The sequence below is a fragment of the Corylus avellana genome, chromosome 6, assembly GCF_965113065.1.
Source record: "Corylus avellana chromosome 6, dhCorAvel1.hap1.2, whole genome shotgun sequence".
Taxonomy (NCBI): Eukaryota; Viridiplantae; Streptophyta; class Magnoliopsida; order Fagales; family Betulaceae; genus Corylus; species Corylus avellana.
The window spans coordinates 7,119,674-7,135,515 of record NC_142495.1 but is presented as its reverse complement, the minus strand read 5'-3'; the positions used below and the strand labels follow the sequence as shown (position 1 = coordinate 7,135,515).

General features: G+C 35.9%; 3 protein-coding genes across 7 annotated transcripts in view; all 3 read right to left on the bottom strand.

Moving 5' to 3' along the window:
• Positions 1-1,176: 1,176 nt before the first annotated feature.
• On the bottom strand, positions 1,177-5,919 carry LOC132187318 (non-specific phospholipase C4-like). Its single transcript, XM_059601597.2, has 4 exons — positions 5,127-5,919; positions 2,897-3,306; positions 1,859-2,029; positions 1,177-1,732 (listed from the first exon to the last, which is right to left on the bottom strand). The coding sequence occupies exons 1-4, from the start codon at positions 5,753-5,755 to the stop codon at positions 1,398-1,400; spliced, it is 1,545 nt and encodes a 514-aa protein (XP_059457580.2). The 5' UTR covers positions 5,756-5,919; the 3' UTR covers positions 1,177-1,397.
• A 4,563-nt stretch (positions 5,920-10,482) lies between these two features.
• LOC132187266 (RING-H2 finger protein ATL52) lies at positions 10,483-11,777 on the bottom strand. Its single transcript, XM_059601527.2, is given in 2 exon segments — positions 10,483-10,753; positions 10,756-11,777. Coding segments are annotated over 2 exon segments (972 nt in total). The 5' UTR covers positions 11,684-11,777; the 3' UTR covers positions 10,483-10,709.
• A 2,750-nt stretch (positions 11,778-14,527) lies between these two features.
• Positions 14,528-15,842, bottom strand: part of LOC132186338 (uncharacterized) — a 30,372-nt gene continuing 29,057 nt past the window's right edge. For 4 of the 5 annotated variants that reach the window (XM_059600262.2, XM_059600258.2, XM_059600259.2 and 1 more), the window contains 2 exons: positions 15,780-15,825; positions 14,528-14,742 (listed from right to left, as the gene is read on the bottom strand). In XM_059600262.2, coding sequence (XP_059456245.2) covers positions 14,707-14,742; positions 15,780-15,825 — 82 coding nt within the window. In that variant the 3' untranslated portion in view covers positions 14,528-14,706. The remainder of the gene's footprint in view (positions 14,743-15,779; positions 15,826-15,842) is intronic. The other variant, XM_059600260.2, reaches the window with a different exon arrangement.

Here is a 15,842-nt window from a genome sequence, read left to right as displayed (position 1 = left end):
AGAGTCGATCATATATTACATGTTCAATATCTCCCTGGTTTTATGTTTCTTCTAATAAGGGGTACTTAGCACATAAAATAAAATATTAGGGTGTGCAAGGAAAAGTGAATGAGATTTTTTTTTTTTTTTTTTTTTTTTGACATGTTTACACAAGAGTGAGAGAGGAGATTCGAACTAATAACTTTCACTCCATAAGGCGTAGTCCCAAGCCGATTGAGTTACCCCTTGAGAACAAGTGAATGAGATTTTTGAAAGCCGAAATTAGTACTCTTAGCACTTAAAATAATATATTAGAATAATCGAAGGAAAATTTAGACATACAAAAACATGTTGGTAGAGGTCGCAAGAGATATGCTCGAATCTAATAAAAACATGTTGGCCAGTCACTCCTTAAAAATCTTTTAATTTTTTTATTAGTTTTTTATTATTTTGATTTTGAATTTAAAATTAAAAGATTTGAAATAATAAAAAATTTAATTTGGGTCATGTGCCCTTTGCCCCCTAAGATTTTGATGGGCAAAATGTGAGGATTTTATTAAAGGATCGTGCTTAACACGCCGGCGTTCTCTTTTATTTCACCCTTTATTAAATTCTAGCATTTCTAGTCACGCATTATATGCTTCCAAACGGCCTTACATTCTTGATCCCACTACCGCTGAGGCCTTAGCTGCATGGAGAGTCGATGAGTTCGGCAAAACTTTGGGCCAATATTGTAAGTTTATGTTAGAGGGCGCTTCACGAGAGGTCGTACAAGCGCTACGTAAAGAGTCTTGCTGTTTGGAGCGATACAGGCATCTTGTGGACGATGCAAAATCTTTACTTAATATGTCCATCCAGTGAGAGGCTAATCATGTCAAGAGGTCTGCTAATGAAGCTTCCCATCACCTAGCAAAGTTTGCTCTACATTTGAGTGAGTATGTTTGGCATGATGAGTGCCCCAATTGTATTCACGGAATTGTACTTGCCAGCAAGTGAGGCTTTGATTTTCAAAAAATGTATCTTCTAACCTAAGCCATTGAATATACATGCTCCTTATTTATAGGTCATCAGGCCAATGACCCTCAATTAAAATTTTACTTTATTTATTTCTCCTATTAAAAAATAAGAATTTGATTCCAATTATAATTCCATAAATAATTTCCTTATTGAAAAAAATTACCAAACAGTACCCTTAACTTTATTATGAAATATCTTACATTTTAATTAATCACAACAAAGCACAAACAACAATACAGAACATCTGCACAGCAGGCTCTAGTACGTTATTGAATATACGATGAATCAATCAAAGGCATGCAGCTCCAAGCCAATAATGTTGAACAAAGTGCTTCAATTAATGGAAACCAAGATCGAATTAATGGAATTCGCAAGAGAAGTGATATGTAGAGGTAAATTTGTCAACCATCACAGATTAAACAAGAAAATATCCTGTGAACCAACGATTTTGATGCCAAGGAAGATGCAGACGTAGCGCAAACAACAATCTCCTCCTCGTCTACCCCAGATTCCCTGGCTTTCGCACATTCGTCCTGGAATTTCTTGAATGCGTCTTGAACATATTTTGCAGCCTCTCCAACGGTCATGTTCTCCACCAGCTTGTCGGGGTAGATATCCTTCCTATGGTCCCCATTCAATACCGCCGCCAATTGTACCAACTCTTCTTGAAACTCGCTCAGTTTTGCCTCCTCTTGTGGCCCCGTCTCTCGCAGTTTCGCGGGTTCCCCCAAAGTAACTGCAATATATGCACAGTGATCAATTTTTTAACGACTAAATTTTTCCGATTAAAATATATGCTTTAATTTGATTTCGAGAGAAAAAGAAACATGCAGTGTTATTGAAGAGTTGGGGATTAAATTACCTGGACAATCTGTTCTTGGGCTCGTTCTTGTCAAAACACCCTCAAAAGTGCCGGCCCATTCATCACGCTTTGTAAGAAAATCTTTGAGATTGAAAATCTTTTTGACAGTTGCTGCAATAGAAGAATGCTCGAACTCTGACGTAGGATATGGCCCTGAAGGCCCATGCAACACTGCATTTTTTTACCATAAAAACAGCTTGCATATTACCTTTTTTCCTTATATATATATATATACTTCCTATCATATGCCAGTTAAATAGAAGCAAAACTTTTAAGTGAAAATCTCTAATAATCTACGTTATGCTTGGATCTAGGAAGTACAAGGAAAAAGGAAATAAAATGAGCTAATTAATTAAAAGATGAAAAATGCTTAGAATACTACAATTTTTAAATAATAAGGAGAAATTCTTAAGCATAAAGTTTGTAAATAACTTTGTAGTAAATAATTAAGTGCATTTCTTTTCATCGGATTGACATTCACAGCAATTACCCAAATTGCTAGTAATTCGGCCAGTTAATGTGAGAGGTCTCATATAGGATTCACCCACCCAAGTACGTAGATGCTCGGTCAGCCCAACATATATTTGGACACGTAAATCTTATATGGATTCCCTCACATTAGTTATCCAAATTGTAAGCAATTCAGACAATTAATTGTGTAGATCCTTATTCTTTTCGCTCGATATTCTTTGAAGACTCATAATAAGAAAGGCATACACTTTGCAACTAACTTTGTTTGTAAGTAAGTAGTTTTTTTCCTCGAATTAGGATCCACATGAATTAACTGCTCGAATTCTAGTAATTTGAGCCGTTAATGCAAGAAGTCTCATAAGAAATCCACTTGCTCGAGCAAGTAGTCACACAACCCAACATTTATTTGGACAAATGAGTCTTATATGAACTCTTTTACGATAATTAATGTTCAGACAACTAATTGTGGCGAGTCCTTATCTTTTCCCCTCTATGTTCTTATCAAAACCCATGTATATTAGGAAAGGCTTAATTAAACTTTGCAACTAACATGCATGCACAACATACCTGTTCCACGCTCGATCCATGGAGAAATTAAGATGGCTGGAACCCTAACGCCAAGGCGGTCAAATTTAAAGTTATATGGTGCAGGACCAACAAGGTCATCAGGGCTAGGGATTCCCACAGCTGGCGTTGGAACATGATCGTAAAAACCGCCGTGTTCATCGTATATAATTATGAACAACATTTCATTCCACTGTGGACTTGCTCTTAATGTTTCGTAGACTTCCTTTATGAACTTCTGGCCCACCGAAACATCATGAGACGGGTGGTCGTCGTTTGCAGGTATCGATAACAGGTCGAACCATCTTTGTTCAACTACAACATAGTTTGGCAACTTCCCCTCCTCGCAGTGCTTCTTGAATTCAAGATTGAAATCGTGGAAGTGTATTAAGTATTTCAATTTTCTAAGGTTCCTGGTGACATTAATTCGAATTTTTCTATCAGATCAGAGAAATAATTATAAACCTTCCTTATAATTAACCGGGAAAAAAAAAAAAAAAAAAAAAAAGCAAGCTATAAACTACATTTTATCTCACAACTGTCTCATACTACTCGTGTTAAAATGAAATATATATATATATATATATATATATATAGCTGAACGAATATTTGACAAATGAAAAATGTTAAAAATTAATTATATTTTTATCTCACAATTATTTCATAATGATGAAGTAATAATTCTAACTAACTCTTGGATCAGTTATTGTTTAAAAAATTAAAAGTTGGATGAGATTACGCATTGAGATCCCCTCGGATTTTTTTAAACAAGATTCTCAAATTTTTAAATCTGAACCCTCCATTACATCTAACTGTCCAAATAAATATAAAAGTTGCGTGTTACCAATCAAATAATTAATTTTAGTTTTCAGCCTGTCAAACTCATTTGCCTTGATAACACATAAACTTTGCATTTATTTGTAGTTAAATATAATGAATGACTTAGATTTAAAAATCTAAGAATCTCATATTTTAAAAAATTTGAAAATCTCATATTTTAAAAAAATTTAAGAGAATCATAATCCAAACTTACCACGTCATGGGATACTTGTGAAATTAAAAATTACTCTTGACAACTAGGCATGGATGAAGTTTTCCTTCTTTAATTAGTCCAAAAAAATTAAAAATGGAAAAAGGAAAAGGGATCATCATCTTAAGACCTATATGCGGCATAAATTATGCCACTAAGTGCCCGGGCCTACTACAACTGGAACATCATTATTCTGACAAGGACAAAAGGCTTATTGCCAGAAAAAAAAAACATGTTAAGCTTGTAAATAACAATGCAAGATTTAATATATATAATAGATTGTAAGCGACAATGGTCTTATCTTGATTTTTTGCATGTTCATATGCATATGGCTAGCTGTCAAAGTTATAATATTCTAATTAATCACCATGTTCATGATGCCCTACCAAATACCAACAAAACCTTCTGAATGGTAACATGGGCATGTGAATCTTCTGCAATGATCACTACGTGACCCCATGACTAATAAAGTAATAATATAACTTTTTTTTCTAAGCGAAAAGGGAGAATGAGCGACTAGACCATATATATATATATATATATATATATAGAGAGAGTAGCACATGTCCATTGAAAACTAATAACAGGAAAAGCATAAACAATGAAAAATATGAAAATCATTTTTATTTCAGGAGTTGAACTTATGTCCTAACATTTACCTAACTACATGTAAAATTTATTTATTTATTTTACTCGGGAGTACTAAGGTGAAACCTCATACTTTAATATTCCTAAGTTTATGATTTCTATGTGTCATAACAACTCCAAAAGAATGTCAGGATTTTCTTTCAAATGTTCTGTTTGGAATTAGAAATTTGACTAATTTTTTGTAATAGTTTTCTGTCTTCTTCTTTTAATTAATGGGCGACTCATCGGATCTTGGGACTTGTCAAAAAGATGTTTGTGTTTGTTTCGTTTTTTTTTTTTTTTTTTTTGAGTGTGTGTTAGTAGACCGACTACGTTAACTGGTTGGTATGACGTTTGGTTATTGTTGGACTAACTGGAAATATTTAATTTATAGAGTAATATTATTTGGAAAAGACGGAGAGAAAAATAAAGATGGAATTGAAAACAGTTTTTTTGTAATTTTATATTAAATCATTATTTATTTCAAGAATTCAAACGGGTAAAAAGAAATTAATTAAAGATAAAAATTAATGAAGAGAGGGTAAAGAAGAAACAAGTGATGCCGTTACCGGTTACCTGTAGTAAAGAGTCGCCGGAGGGTACTGGTAGTATATCCCAAAACTGAGACCAGCTTCATGCACCGATTCAAATATAGTCTTCTGAGGCATCCCTTGAATGAGCAGCTTTGTGTCATTGCCGGAAAGCCCATGCGACGTAGCCGAATGCACGTACAGCCGGTTCGGCTGCGTCGAAGCCGGAACGGACGCAAACCACCGGTCGCACACCGCAAACTCCGAGATCAACTCCTTGAACACCGGCACGTTGTCAGGTAGAAAGCCGTTCATGACCGTCTCCGACAGCCCCGTCTCCGTCCGCTCCCCATTTTGAGCGAAGCCGCTCATGTTGGGAGAAAGACCTTTCGCGGCAGATTCCTCCGACCAGGGCTCACCGAATACTTGCTCGTAGATGGCTTGGATTGAGTGACCGGGATCGGGGACGACGAACACGGACTTGTCGCCGTAGTGGATTTGTTCGGAGCTTGGGTCGGTTGTGGACAATAGGTTGGACTCCTTTCCCGTTACGCCATTGATTTCAGGGTTGAGGGACTTCATCCATCCGAGCATGTGATCGAAGGATCGGTTTTCTTGGACCAAAACGACGACGGTCTTGATGGGGTAGGTTGCGCTGGTAGACGCGGAAGCCATTGAATTAGCTTGTGGGACAACCTTAATTACTTTTTTCTGTAATTAAATTTCTGGAGGTCACATAAGGAATGTGGATATCGATCCAACTATTTTTATAGGGAGGGAGGCAATGAGAAAGTTTTGGTGGGGGGAAGAAACTTAAAGTAAGAGAGAACACATTTCGTCTGGGATATGTACAACAGCGGACAGAGCTGTATGCCTGTATTTCCTTCTCAAAGCGCGTGCCATTGATGTGGGAGTAAGTCGGACTTTCCCCCAATAAGATCCGATTCAATTTATAATTAGATCCGACCCAATTTATAATGGGTCGGATTAAACAAAAAATTTGATGACTTTTGGTTTTGTACACTTTTTTAAAAAAAAAATAGGGTTAAATATTATTTCAGTACTTGTGGTTTGCACTAAAATTAAATAGTCACATAAATTTTTAAAATATCATAAATAGTACATATGGTAAGCCAATAAACCCACTTGTACCTCTATCAAGATTCCATTAAGTTTTTTAAGAAAACGTCACGTCAACCTTGCACATGGGCGCCACGTAGCGTGGTACCTGATTTTTTGGGTGCTATGTCATATTTTATTTTTAAAAAAAAATCCAAAAAACCCAAAAAAAAAAAAAAATTGAAGAAAATACGCTGGGTGACCGAACCACCCAATAGGGTGTGGTCAGCCACCCCCAGACAACCTATGTGGGGGTGGCCGAACCAAACCACCCCCTTGGGCCAAACCCTTAAAAAAAAAAAAAAAAAAAAGAGGGTTTGGCCCAAGGGGGTGGTCCGAATCACCCCCAGGCCAAACGGGGTGGCTAGCCACCCCCTATGGGGTGGTTTGGCCACCAGCGTATTTTCTTTTTCCTTTTTTTTTGGATTTTTCTAAAATAAAATATGATATAGCGCCCAAAAACCCAAGTATCATGCCACGTGGCGCCCGCGTGTAAGAGTGACGTGATGTTCTGTTAAAAAACTTAACGGAATCTTGACAGAGGTACTAAGTGAGTTTATTGACTTACCACAGGTACCATTTATAATATTTTTAAAAACTCAAATAGCTATTTAATTTTGGTGCAAACCACATATACTGAAATAGTATTTAGCCCTTTCAAAAATTTCAACCCACCCATAAATAGAAATGGATAATTATAAATTACAATTATAATTAAATAACAACACTATGAAAAAATAAACCACAACATAATAAAGAATTAAATCAAAAAATGGAAAGGGTAATTAGTAGAGTACAAATATTTTGTCATAATAAATTTTGCATCCACAACACCAAATGATAGTTTAATTGACTGAAAACTACACTTTATGAAACAATACCATTAGATACGGATCGAATTCAATCCCGATAATTGAGAATCCTAGAAAATTCCTCTTGCCTTGTAAAATTGGACCTAAAAAAAAAATGTGAAGCCCCCTGCCAAAGTAAACTTGCTGGGACAATGGGCTATGATAGAACACACAGTAATGCTATAAGTCATCTTCAAGTCTTTGTAAATATGATGTTACTTTTAAAATTACTAATACATCAAATGTTAATAATAATAATCTCAAATTCAATCTTAATTATAAAATAACATATCACATTTGAAATAATTAGAATGGACCTCCCCTTTTTTAACAAAAAGGTTGTTGAAGATTAGATGTCATATCCGTGTATACCCCAATTGAAAATGGAAAGGCGGCAGACTTTTACTCTGCTGAAGCAAACTAATTATGTCTAGGGGGGAACCTAGCTTGTATGGTGCGATTGGGTATCCGATACATGCATGCCACGCGCTGTGATGCAAATGGGACAGTGTTGGTAATCATACTCTTAGTAGTTAGACAGACGACTTTCCAATACACATGTACACCTACATTATAACTCTATATCTTTACAAGGCCTATTTTGGTTCTACTTAAAAGAAATATATATATATATATATATATATATATATATATATGGCTTACTGGCCTCCACGGTTTCCGTCCTTGCACAAACTGCCTAATTACCATTGTCATAATTAAGCTTCCACATTTCAATATACATTATACACAAGTTATACTAAGGAATAAAGCATATGCTATACGTGTATATATATATATATATATAATGAATTAAAATAGACAGAAGAGGGCATATATGCTGGTCAAACCAGAAAACCCATCCAATAGCATAATTGATCACAACGTTGAAAACAAGAGGTAGGCCAACAGAAGGAGTTGACCTTTTGTACGCTATCAAGTCTTTTCTTACTACTCAAAAACTTGAGATGTGATTTTGTGGCCCTGATCGGTAGATATGCAGACAAATGAGGTTGACAGCAATGGGGGATTTCCAACAATGTGAGATTCGCACGGATACGGCTAGACAGACCGTCGAAGAAGAGAAGAATGGAGGGGAGCCATTGTTGTATCATCATTTTTCCTTTCCTCTTATTCCAAAGTTTCTTTATATTTTACCATAATCAATCTGTAAATGTACCTTAAGGGTAATGATGTGAAATGTGAATGATGGCGTTTTCATTGAGCTTCAAAGGGCGCAAGAAATTACAGATAAGGAAAGTAGCTTCAATTGGGTTGACGTTGAATTTGTTGCTGATGATTTCAATTATCAATTCTCCCTTTTTGCTTGGTCTCTCTATATAGCATGGTAATTCGTCTAGTCTGCGTCGACAGACATGGGTACCGCTTAATATGCCTAGTAAAAGAGGGCTTCTCATGTCTGTTCAACTGGCCCATTCCGACAGAAATCCAAGTTAGCCCACTGATAATGAAACATATAAGCAGCAAAACTCTATTATTACTTCTTGAGGTTGGGCCGGCCGGCCCAATTTGATTAAAAGAAACTAGCTAGTACACAATACATAAAAGGGAAGTTTACCACCTAGATAGATTACTGACATTTCGTTATTACGGGGGAATGACAAAAGTGTGTCTAAGGGAGTGAGGCCACGTAACCAAATTTTGTTAGCCCTTCAGTTTCACCCTCAATCAATAACACGCAAAAAAAAAAAAAAAAAACTTTACTTAAAAAGAGAAGGAGAATACGTTTAATTGATGTCTTGGTAGGGGGTCAGACCATGGCTTAGTCGAACTTGAAGAAAAGTATAGGATTCGCACTGTCTAGACTTTTCCTTTGCGGCTCCCAGTGGGTAAATATTACTATGGTCACGCCCAAGTAAGATAGTCACAATTGATTTCTCTCGGCTTACCCTTCATAAAAAAAAAAAAAAAGAAATAAAAAAAGAAAAAGAAAAAAAGGAGTTACATTCAATTTTAGCCAAACATTCTTTCTTCTTCGGTTTAAATTTTGACTTGAGCATTGAAGTAATTCCCACAGGACTTGTGGTTAGGACAGTTTGAGCTTAATTACTTCCCTTTATGCAAGTGCTCTTATTAAGTGCAAGTGCTCTTATTTAAGCTGGTTCACTAGTTCAATTTTTCCAGTATGTAAATAGTAAGAGGTAATGATTTGTGGCCTCCTAAATAAGAGAGAATTAAAAATAAAAATGTTATGAGTCAATATTTTCTCTATATTTAGTCTACCTTATTTTATAAATCAATCATTAAATTTATTGACTTACGTAAATTTCACATAAGCAAGGGTGATACATCACTATATAAGGAACAAGATGAGTAGTCACTATTTGACTTGCTATCATCCCATTTGACACTCAAGACTTGCCATCACTTAGGGTAGGAGGGGAAACTTGGTTTTGGGCCTTAAAAGCCCGTGTAATTTTTTTTTTTTTTGGACTTAGGACCGGGCCATGGAGGAGGGGGCTTGGGAGACCATGGCCCCCCTTCCCCTTAGCCCCCTTCTGTCCACCACTTATAAGGTCAATCTAGGAGTAGACTAGGACAATGTATCTATTATAACCTTGACAAAGTACTTGACCCTAGGTGACTTCTTGTTAATTTCTTTTTCCTCCTATCACTCTTCTGGTTGTGTTTGCCATGAGTTATACTTTCTTAGAGAGGTTTCCTCTATTGCTGCTAAGAAAATTCTTGAAATTCTTAATAAATAACACTTATCTTTTTTTCGTCTTTAATGGATAAGTCTTCATCATCAAATGAAACTTCTAAGATAGAGTCCCCAAGAGATAGTTCAATCGACTGAGATCACACTTAATGAAGTGGAGGTCACTAGTTCGAATCCCCCTCCCCCTCTTGTGCGGACATGTCAAAAAAAAAAAAAAAAAAAAAAAAAAAAAAAAAACTTCTAAGATAGAGAATTCAATACCTTTCGAAAAAGTTTTAAATTAAAGATTTTTGGATTACATGGGAGACAAAATAAATTTTGAACTGATTAATCACCTATTCAAACAAATAAATCTTAATCTCAAGTCAACTCTCTCGTACTTTCTTTGCTTCCCAAAATAAATAAATAAAAGTAGGAATTTGAACCCATTTATCATCATAGCCATAGGCATGGGTGGTTGGACTAGTATAGGCAATCTGAACAATGGGGAATCTTCTAATTAAAATCGTTTGGCAGAATGTCAACCTCACATAAGTAATTTGCCTCTTGGGCCTCCAAGTTAGGTCGCTAGGTCGCTGGAGTCCCATTTTTGTAATAACAAAAAAATATCTGGTGTAAAATTAATTAATTAATCTAATCAAATCTGCATCCCACAAAGTAAAATAACATTTGATGAAAAGATAATCGACTGATGAGAATTTCCAGTAATTTATGTCAGTTATGCATAAGAAGAAAAAGATTTTTACCGGATTCAACATGCAAAAATAGACTACAGATTCAACCAATTCACTTTTAAGGTAAGAAGTAACAACCTTAAAGTGAAAGTTTTATGTTGTTTGTCAAATGATATCAAGGATCTTCTTTTGGTATTTATCTAATATGTTACAGAATAAAGGAAAAAAACTGTGGGGATTATACATCTTAAAAAAGAAAAAAAAAAATTACAATTCAGATAGGATTTACAGAATTATTTCCTTTTCCATCATACCTTGAGAACATGAATCCCCCTGTGGAAATCGACCTCTTCATTCCAGGAGCACGCTTGAATCCGCTTCTGTTATTTGCATTGCAATCATTTCCCTCAAATCCAACATCCAGGATCTCCAATATCTGACACTGATCACCATCGTTTTTGCTCGTGCGTGAAGCAGAATAATTCATAGAAAAACACCTCCTAATCGGCTCAGCTCCTTCTTGTCTGATTTCAACAACGTTGTCACTTGTCGTTTCAGAAGCTTTTGGAATATGCGCATCAGTTTCAATATTGCTCACAACAGCCTCTTCTTCTGATGATTCTTGCACCTCGACAATAGCATCATGACTCCCCTGCTGGTATTGCAGCGCAGGTGTCTGATGAGGAGTTTCTTGGATAGGAGATGGCTGGGGAGGCAAGGAAATATTGGAGCGGCATAGAGGGCAGCTGGATTGAGATTTCAACCAAGTATCAATGCAAGGGAGATGGAAAGCGTGGCTGCATTTGGGCAGCAGCCTGAGGCTGTCGTTTTCTTGAAATTCGCATAAACAAACAGAGCAGTCGGTGCCTTCAACGAGCCCCTCGCCTTTCTTGTACTTGCAAACTTTGATGGACTTGATAAGGGCGTCATCCAATCCTCTTGAGGAAGCCTGCAGGGATTCGTTATCCATGAGATGGCGATTTTGGTTGAGCTCCATGGCCGTGTCGCTGCTGCTGCTGCTTCTTCGGCGGCGGTATTTTGAGATGACGGTGAAATAGCAGACCAAGACGAAGGCGCTTGCCAGGATGCCTATGACGGCTACTATGAGAGGGGAGAATTGGAGGGTTGAGTGATGATCATCAGAATCTTCGAGGCCGAAAGGAGGGGGAGGAGGGAAAATGATGTAGCACCATTGCGGGCAATATATGCTGCAAATTCCTTGAGAGCAGCCTTTGTATGGATCGTAAGGGGACCAGGGATTTGGGCTGTTCATGGAACCCATGCCCAGAGTAAAGCCTCGAGAAACCAGTGGATCTTGCAATAGTTTATCTCAGTGTGTGTTCACTTTCCTTCAAAATTAAGACACAGAGAGAGAGAGAGAGAGAGAGAGGTAGGCAAGTTGTCATTGAAAAAGAAAGACCAAAAGGAGGGCTTTTTTTTATTTTTTATTTTTTATTTTTAAAAAAAGGAGGGGCTTAATTGTGAAGGTAAGCAAAGTAGAGGATGTGGGAAACTGACGCATCTTCTTATCTTCTACTTTTCTCTCTCTCTCTCATCCGGATCTTATTGCCTTTGCAAATAATTTGGACTGAACTTCTTGAAGTCTTTGGAAGCATTAGGAAGAGGGTTGGACTTTTGTGACGCGTATTTTTAAATTTGATTAGTATTAGTGGCTTTAGGTTTCATAATATCTAATCGAATGCACCAGGTTCTCACTATCTAAACGAATTATGTGCGATTTTCAACAAGTACGACTTAATCGGACATAAGGGAACGTATGCGGTTTTCATTATCTAGACTTTTTATGTGCGATTCTCAGCAAGTATGTGCTAATATAGTCACGTCCAAGTAAAATAGTCATTATAGTCACCCCTCACCTTATTTGAATTAACATAATAATAGTTTTGACATAAAATATAAGAGAGTTATTTGGAATTTGAATAATTACGTCTTACAAAAATTCTCTGTACTAATAATATGAGGAGCAAAATTGTTGAGTCTCCTTTACACTATGCCACGTGCCCCCACATACCTTTTTATTTTTTGTTTTTTTTGTCTTTTCCTTAATGTGGTATTTGCTTTAGCTTTTCTTTACGGGAGATGATGGCTTGTTGACAAAGTAGACGACTGTTGGTTGTTTCATTTTATTTTAAATTTAATCTAATCCAAGCGTCCAAGTTCCATCCATCTTATGGTTGGTTAAGCGTAGGTTAGACCTTAGAACGTACTCTTTGCGTTCCCCGTGGAAGCTGCAATACAAAGTACCACACCCCAAACCAGCTCCACCAATGCAAATTTGCCACGTTTTGAGGACGTGACACTAACAACCATGTGACTTCTTTGACATGGCAAAGAATTATTGGATAGCTAAGTACAGGGTGTGGAGGCTTCCCAACCGCCCACCAGTATCGGGTGACTTTTCTATCTTAAGAAATCGGTAGTGTGCACATGTAAAGTAGCTCAAAATAAACGAGTTGATGCTTGAACATGCATTTTACATACAATAAAAATACTTTGTCATTATTTATATTAAATTTTACATATTTAATAATGTAAGAGGGTGTCCCCCACCCCTATTCACATATTTTTTTCAAAAAAATTAACATAAAAATATTCACTTTTTATATCACATCATTTACTTTTTACTACGGTTCAAATAAAAAAATCAGTATAAAATAAATTTTTTTTTTTCACTTTTCTATACCAATCATTGCTCTCATTTTTATTTTTTTTTCCGGCCAAAATATGAAATTTCTGAGGGTGGAATGGTGTTTACTAAACAACCCCTAAGTATTGACACGTTATTTACAATTTTAAATAAATGTACTACATTTAAAAAAAAATGTGGTGATATCATGTAACACCGTAAGAGTAGTAATTCAAGTTCAAGCCATGTCAAAATATGTGTATAAAACTGTATAAATCAATTTTAACCCGACATATTTACTTAAAAGTACATTTCTTGTTGGTGAGATTGACTAATATTTGAAACTTTTATGACGACTACTCCATCATATCTACATTAAAAATTGATAATTAAGTGAAATTAAATTACTTGGGAAGAAAAATTTTAAGCAAGAAAAAGACGATTAGTCCCGCATTAATACAACACAAGCAATATATGGTCAAAGTCGTAGACTTGTAGTAAGATTTAAGGAAAAAGGCTAGCTACATTTATAACTATCACTCTAAAAGAACTAATCAATTTAGAGTCTTTTTATAGTTACTTATATAGTCTAATTTCACATAATGTAGAACTTAACACCCATAAATATCTTTATAAACCTTGTACTCTGTGTAAACTACCATCTCAATATGGACAATATGGAATCAGAGTGTTAAACAATTTTCTTGATGCCTTGTCAATGAGAAAGATAAGATAGGGCCTAAGGGGTTTCGTGTTGAACGAGGGAGGGTGTTGATCACTTCAAGAAACATGATCCAACTGACCAAATTTCTCTGATTTATCACGCCATTGGCAGAAAGAAACACCCTGATCCAGTAATATTACAATTTTATGGGGGTAGATTTTATTGTTTTACATGCAAACAAAAGCACAAGAGAAAGAGACAAAGGACCAAACATGGAAACTTGTTAGTTGCTACAATTATATGTTGCATCCATTTTCCAATTATCATCATTCTTCCTCACTTTCAAGAGTAACCGACAATGGGCCCCAAAAACACCTCCTACTGAAGAAATTAAATCTCACCGTCTCATATAAGTAACCAGAGAGAGCCCTGTGGGTGTGGGATTTCAGGTGCAAATTCTCTTTCGAAGAACATCCACATCATCACCCAAATTCTCTTCGGAAGAAAGTAGTTTAGGGTTTCAGCGAAATCAAGTGGAAAGAGAATAATATATAGTCTTCCTTTTTGATTAAATAGCTGAAGAACCAACAGTGATCAGGAAAAAAATAAAAACAACTTTCACCATTGACCCATTATTCCAACAGCACCCAACTCCCCATGCAAAACAAAATTAATATATATATATATATATATATATTAACACCCTCTAAAAGACCCCTCCAAAATCAAGTTGACTGTAGATAAATTTCATATCCTATGGATAGAAAGAAAATAGACTGCATACTAAGTTTGTTATACAAGACCTAATAGCTATATTGTGATCCATATATCAGCTATGAGTTCAATTAAATCAAGAATACAATGAATGTACGAGAATTCTAAAACATTATTTTATCAATTTAATGTGATATAAAGCATAATTTGGATTTATTTTTCTTATTTTCCATCGTGAACAATAATTTCTACGAACATTATACTTGGAACAGAGGGAAGTCTAGGATCTTCCTTTCCTTTTTTCATCCAGTGCCTGCTACAAATATAAACATTTCAAATAGAAAGGTCAGATACAGTAATAAAGAATCATATTAAAGAATTTTGAGTTGAGAGAACTTGAATATGCAAGAAATATTGGTTTCTAATCAATCCATGCTAAACAAAATCACATTTATACTTTTAGCAGTACTCATGTTTTGTATGAAGGTTATAAAGCAAAGATACTCAATACAACTGCTCTTATGGAATGTTGGGAGATAAAGCGGTTATAGAGTTTTTACCCAGAGTACATTAATATACATAGTTGAACACAACTCTAGTCCCAAAGCCTAAGCTAATGGGTTAAGGTCCACTTCGGTATATTAAGCACTCTTTTCCTTTATATTTTCTCAATGTGGGACACAACACTCACAACAATCTCCCCCTCATTTGTGAGTATCTTCACATTGACCCAACTCCCTCTCGCTTGTGAGTCTTCTTACATTTCCAAGAGTGTCTCACGTCAAGAGTTGCGGGTAAAGACACAACTCTGAAACCGACGTGTCCAGACACCCGTCCCAGGAAAATAACCATGGCTCTGATACCATTTGTTGGGAGATAAAGCGGTTATGGAGTTTTTACCCAGAATACATTAATACACATAGTTGAACACAACTCTAGCCTAAAAGCCTAAGCTAATGGGCTAAGGTCCACTTAGGTATATTAAGCACTCTTTTCTTTTATATTTTCTCAATGTGGGACACAATACTCACAAGTACACTCACAACATGGAATGACTAGGCGTCTTCTAACCAAATTGTAAAAATACATTATCAGCAGAGTATTTTCCATGCCCTCCTAAAATTATTATTTGTCTATAATCATAACAGACAACAAGAAGGAACTAAGAATCTAATATTCACCTGCAAAACGACAAGTGGTTAGACAACAGTTAAAAGTATACCTGATAGGTCTATCTAACAAGAATAATAATGTAATCCCCAATAACTCTCGATAGTCATTAATAACGCCCATGGAAATGTATGAAGAAGTACAGCATACGTATTTTTAAAATAAATTTTAACACAGCATTACCTTGCTCTGAAACATTCTCATGGTCAATACAAGAGTGTCGCGCATTCTACAAAGAAATAAAAA

What these genes read in the sequence shown, in the direction of transcription:
- LOC132187318 (XM_059601597.2), bottom strand. Translation starts at nt 5,755, where the DNA reads ATGGCTTCCGCGTCTACCAGCGCAACCTACCCCATCAAGACCGTCGTC. An exon ending in CCGGCGACTCTTTACTACAG is followed by an intron (nt 3,307 to 5,126) that starts GTAACCGGTAAC and finishes TAATGTCACCAG; the next exon opens with GAACCTTAGAAAATTGAAAT. An exon ending in ATGGATCGAGCGTGGAACAG is followed by an intron (nt 2,030 to 2,896) that starts GTATGTTGTGCA and finishes AAAAAAATGCAG; the next exon opens with TGTTGCATGGGCCTTCAGGG.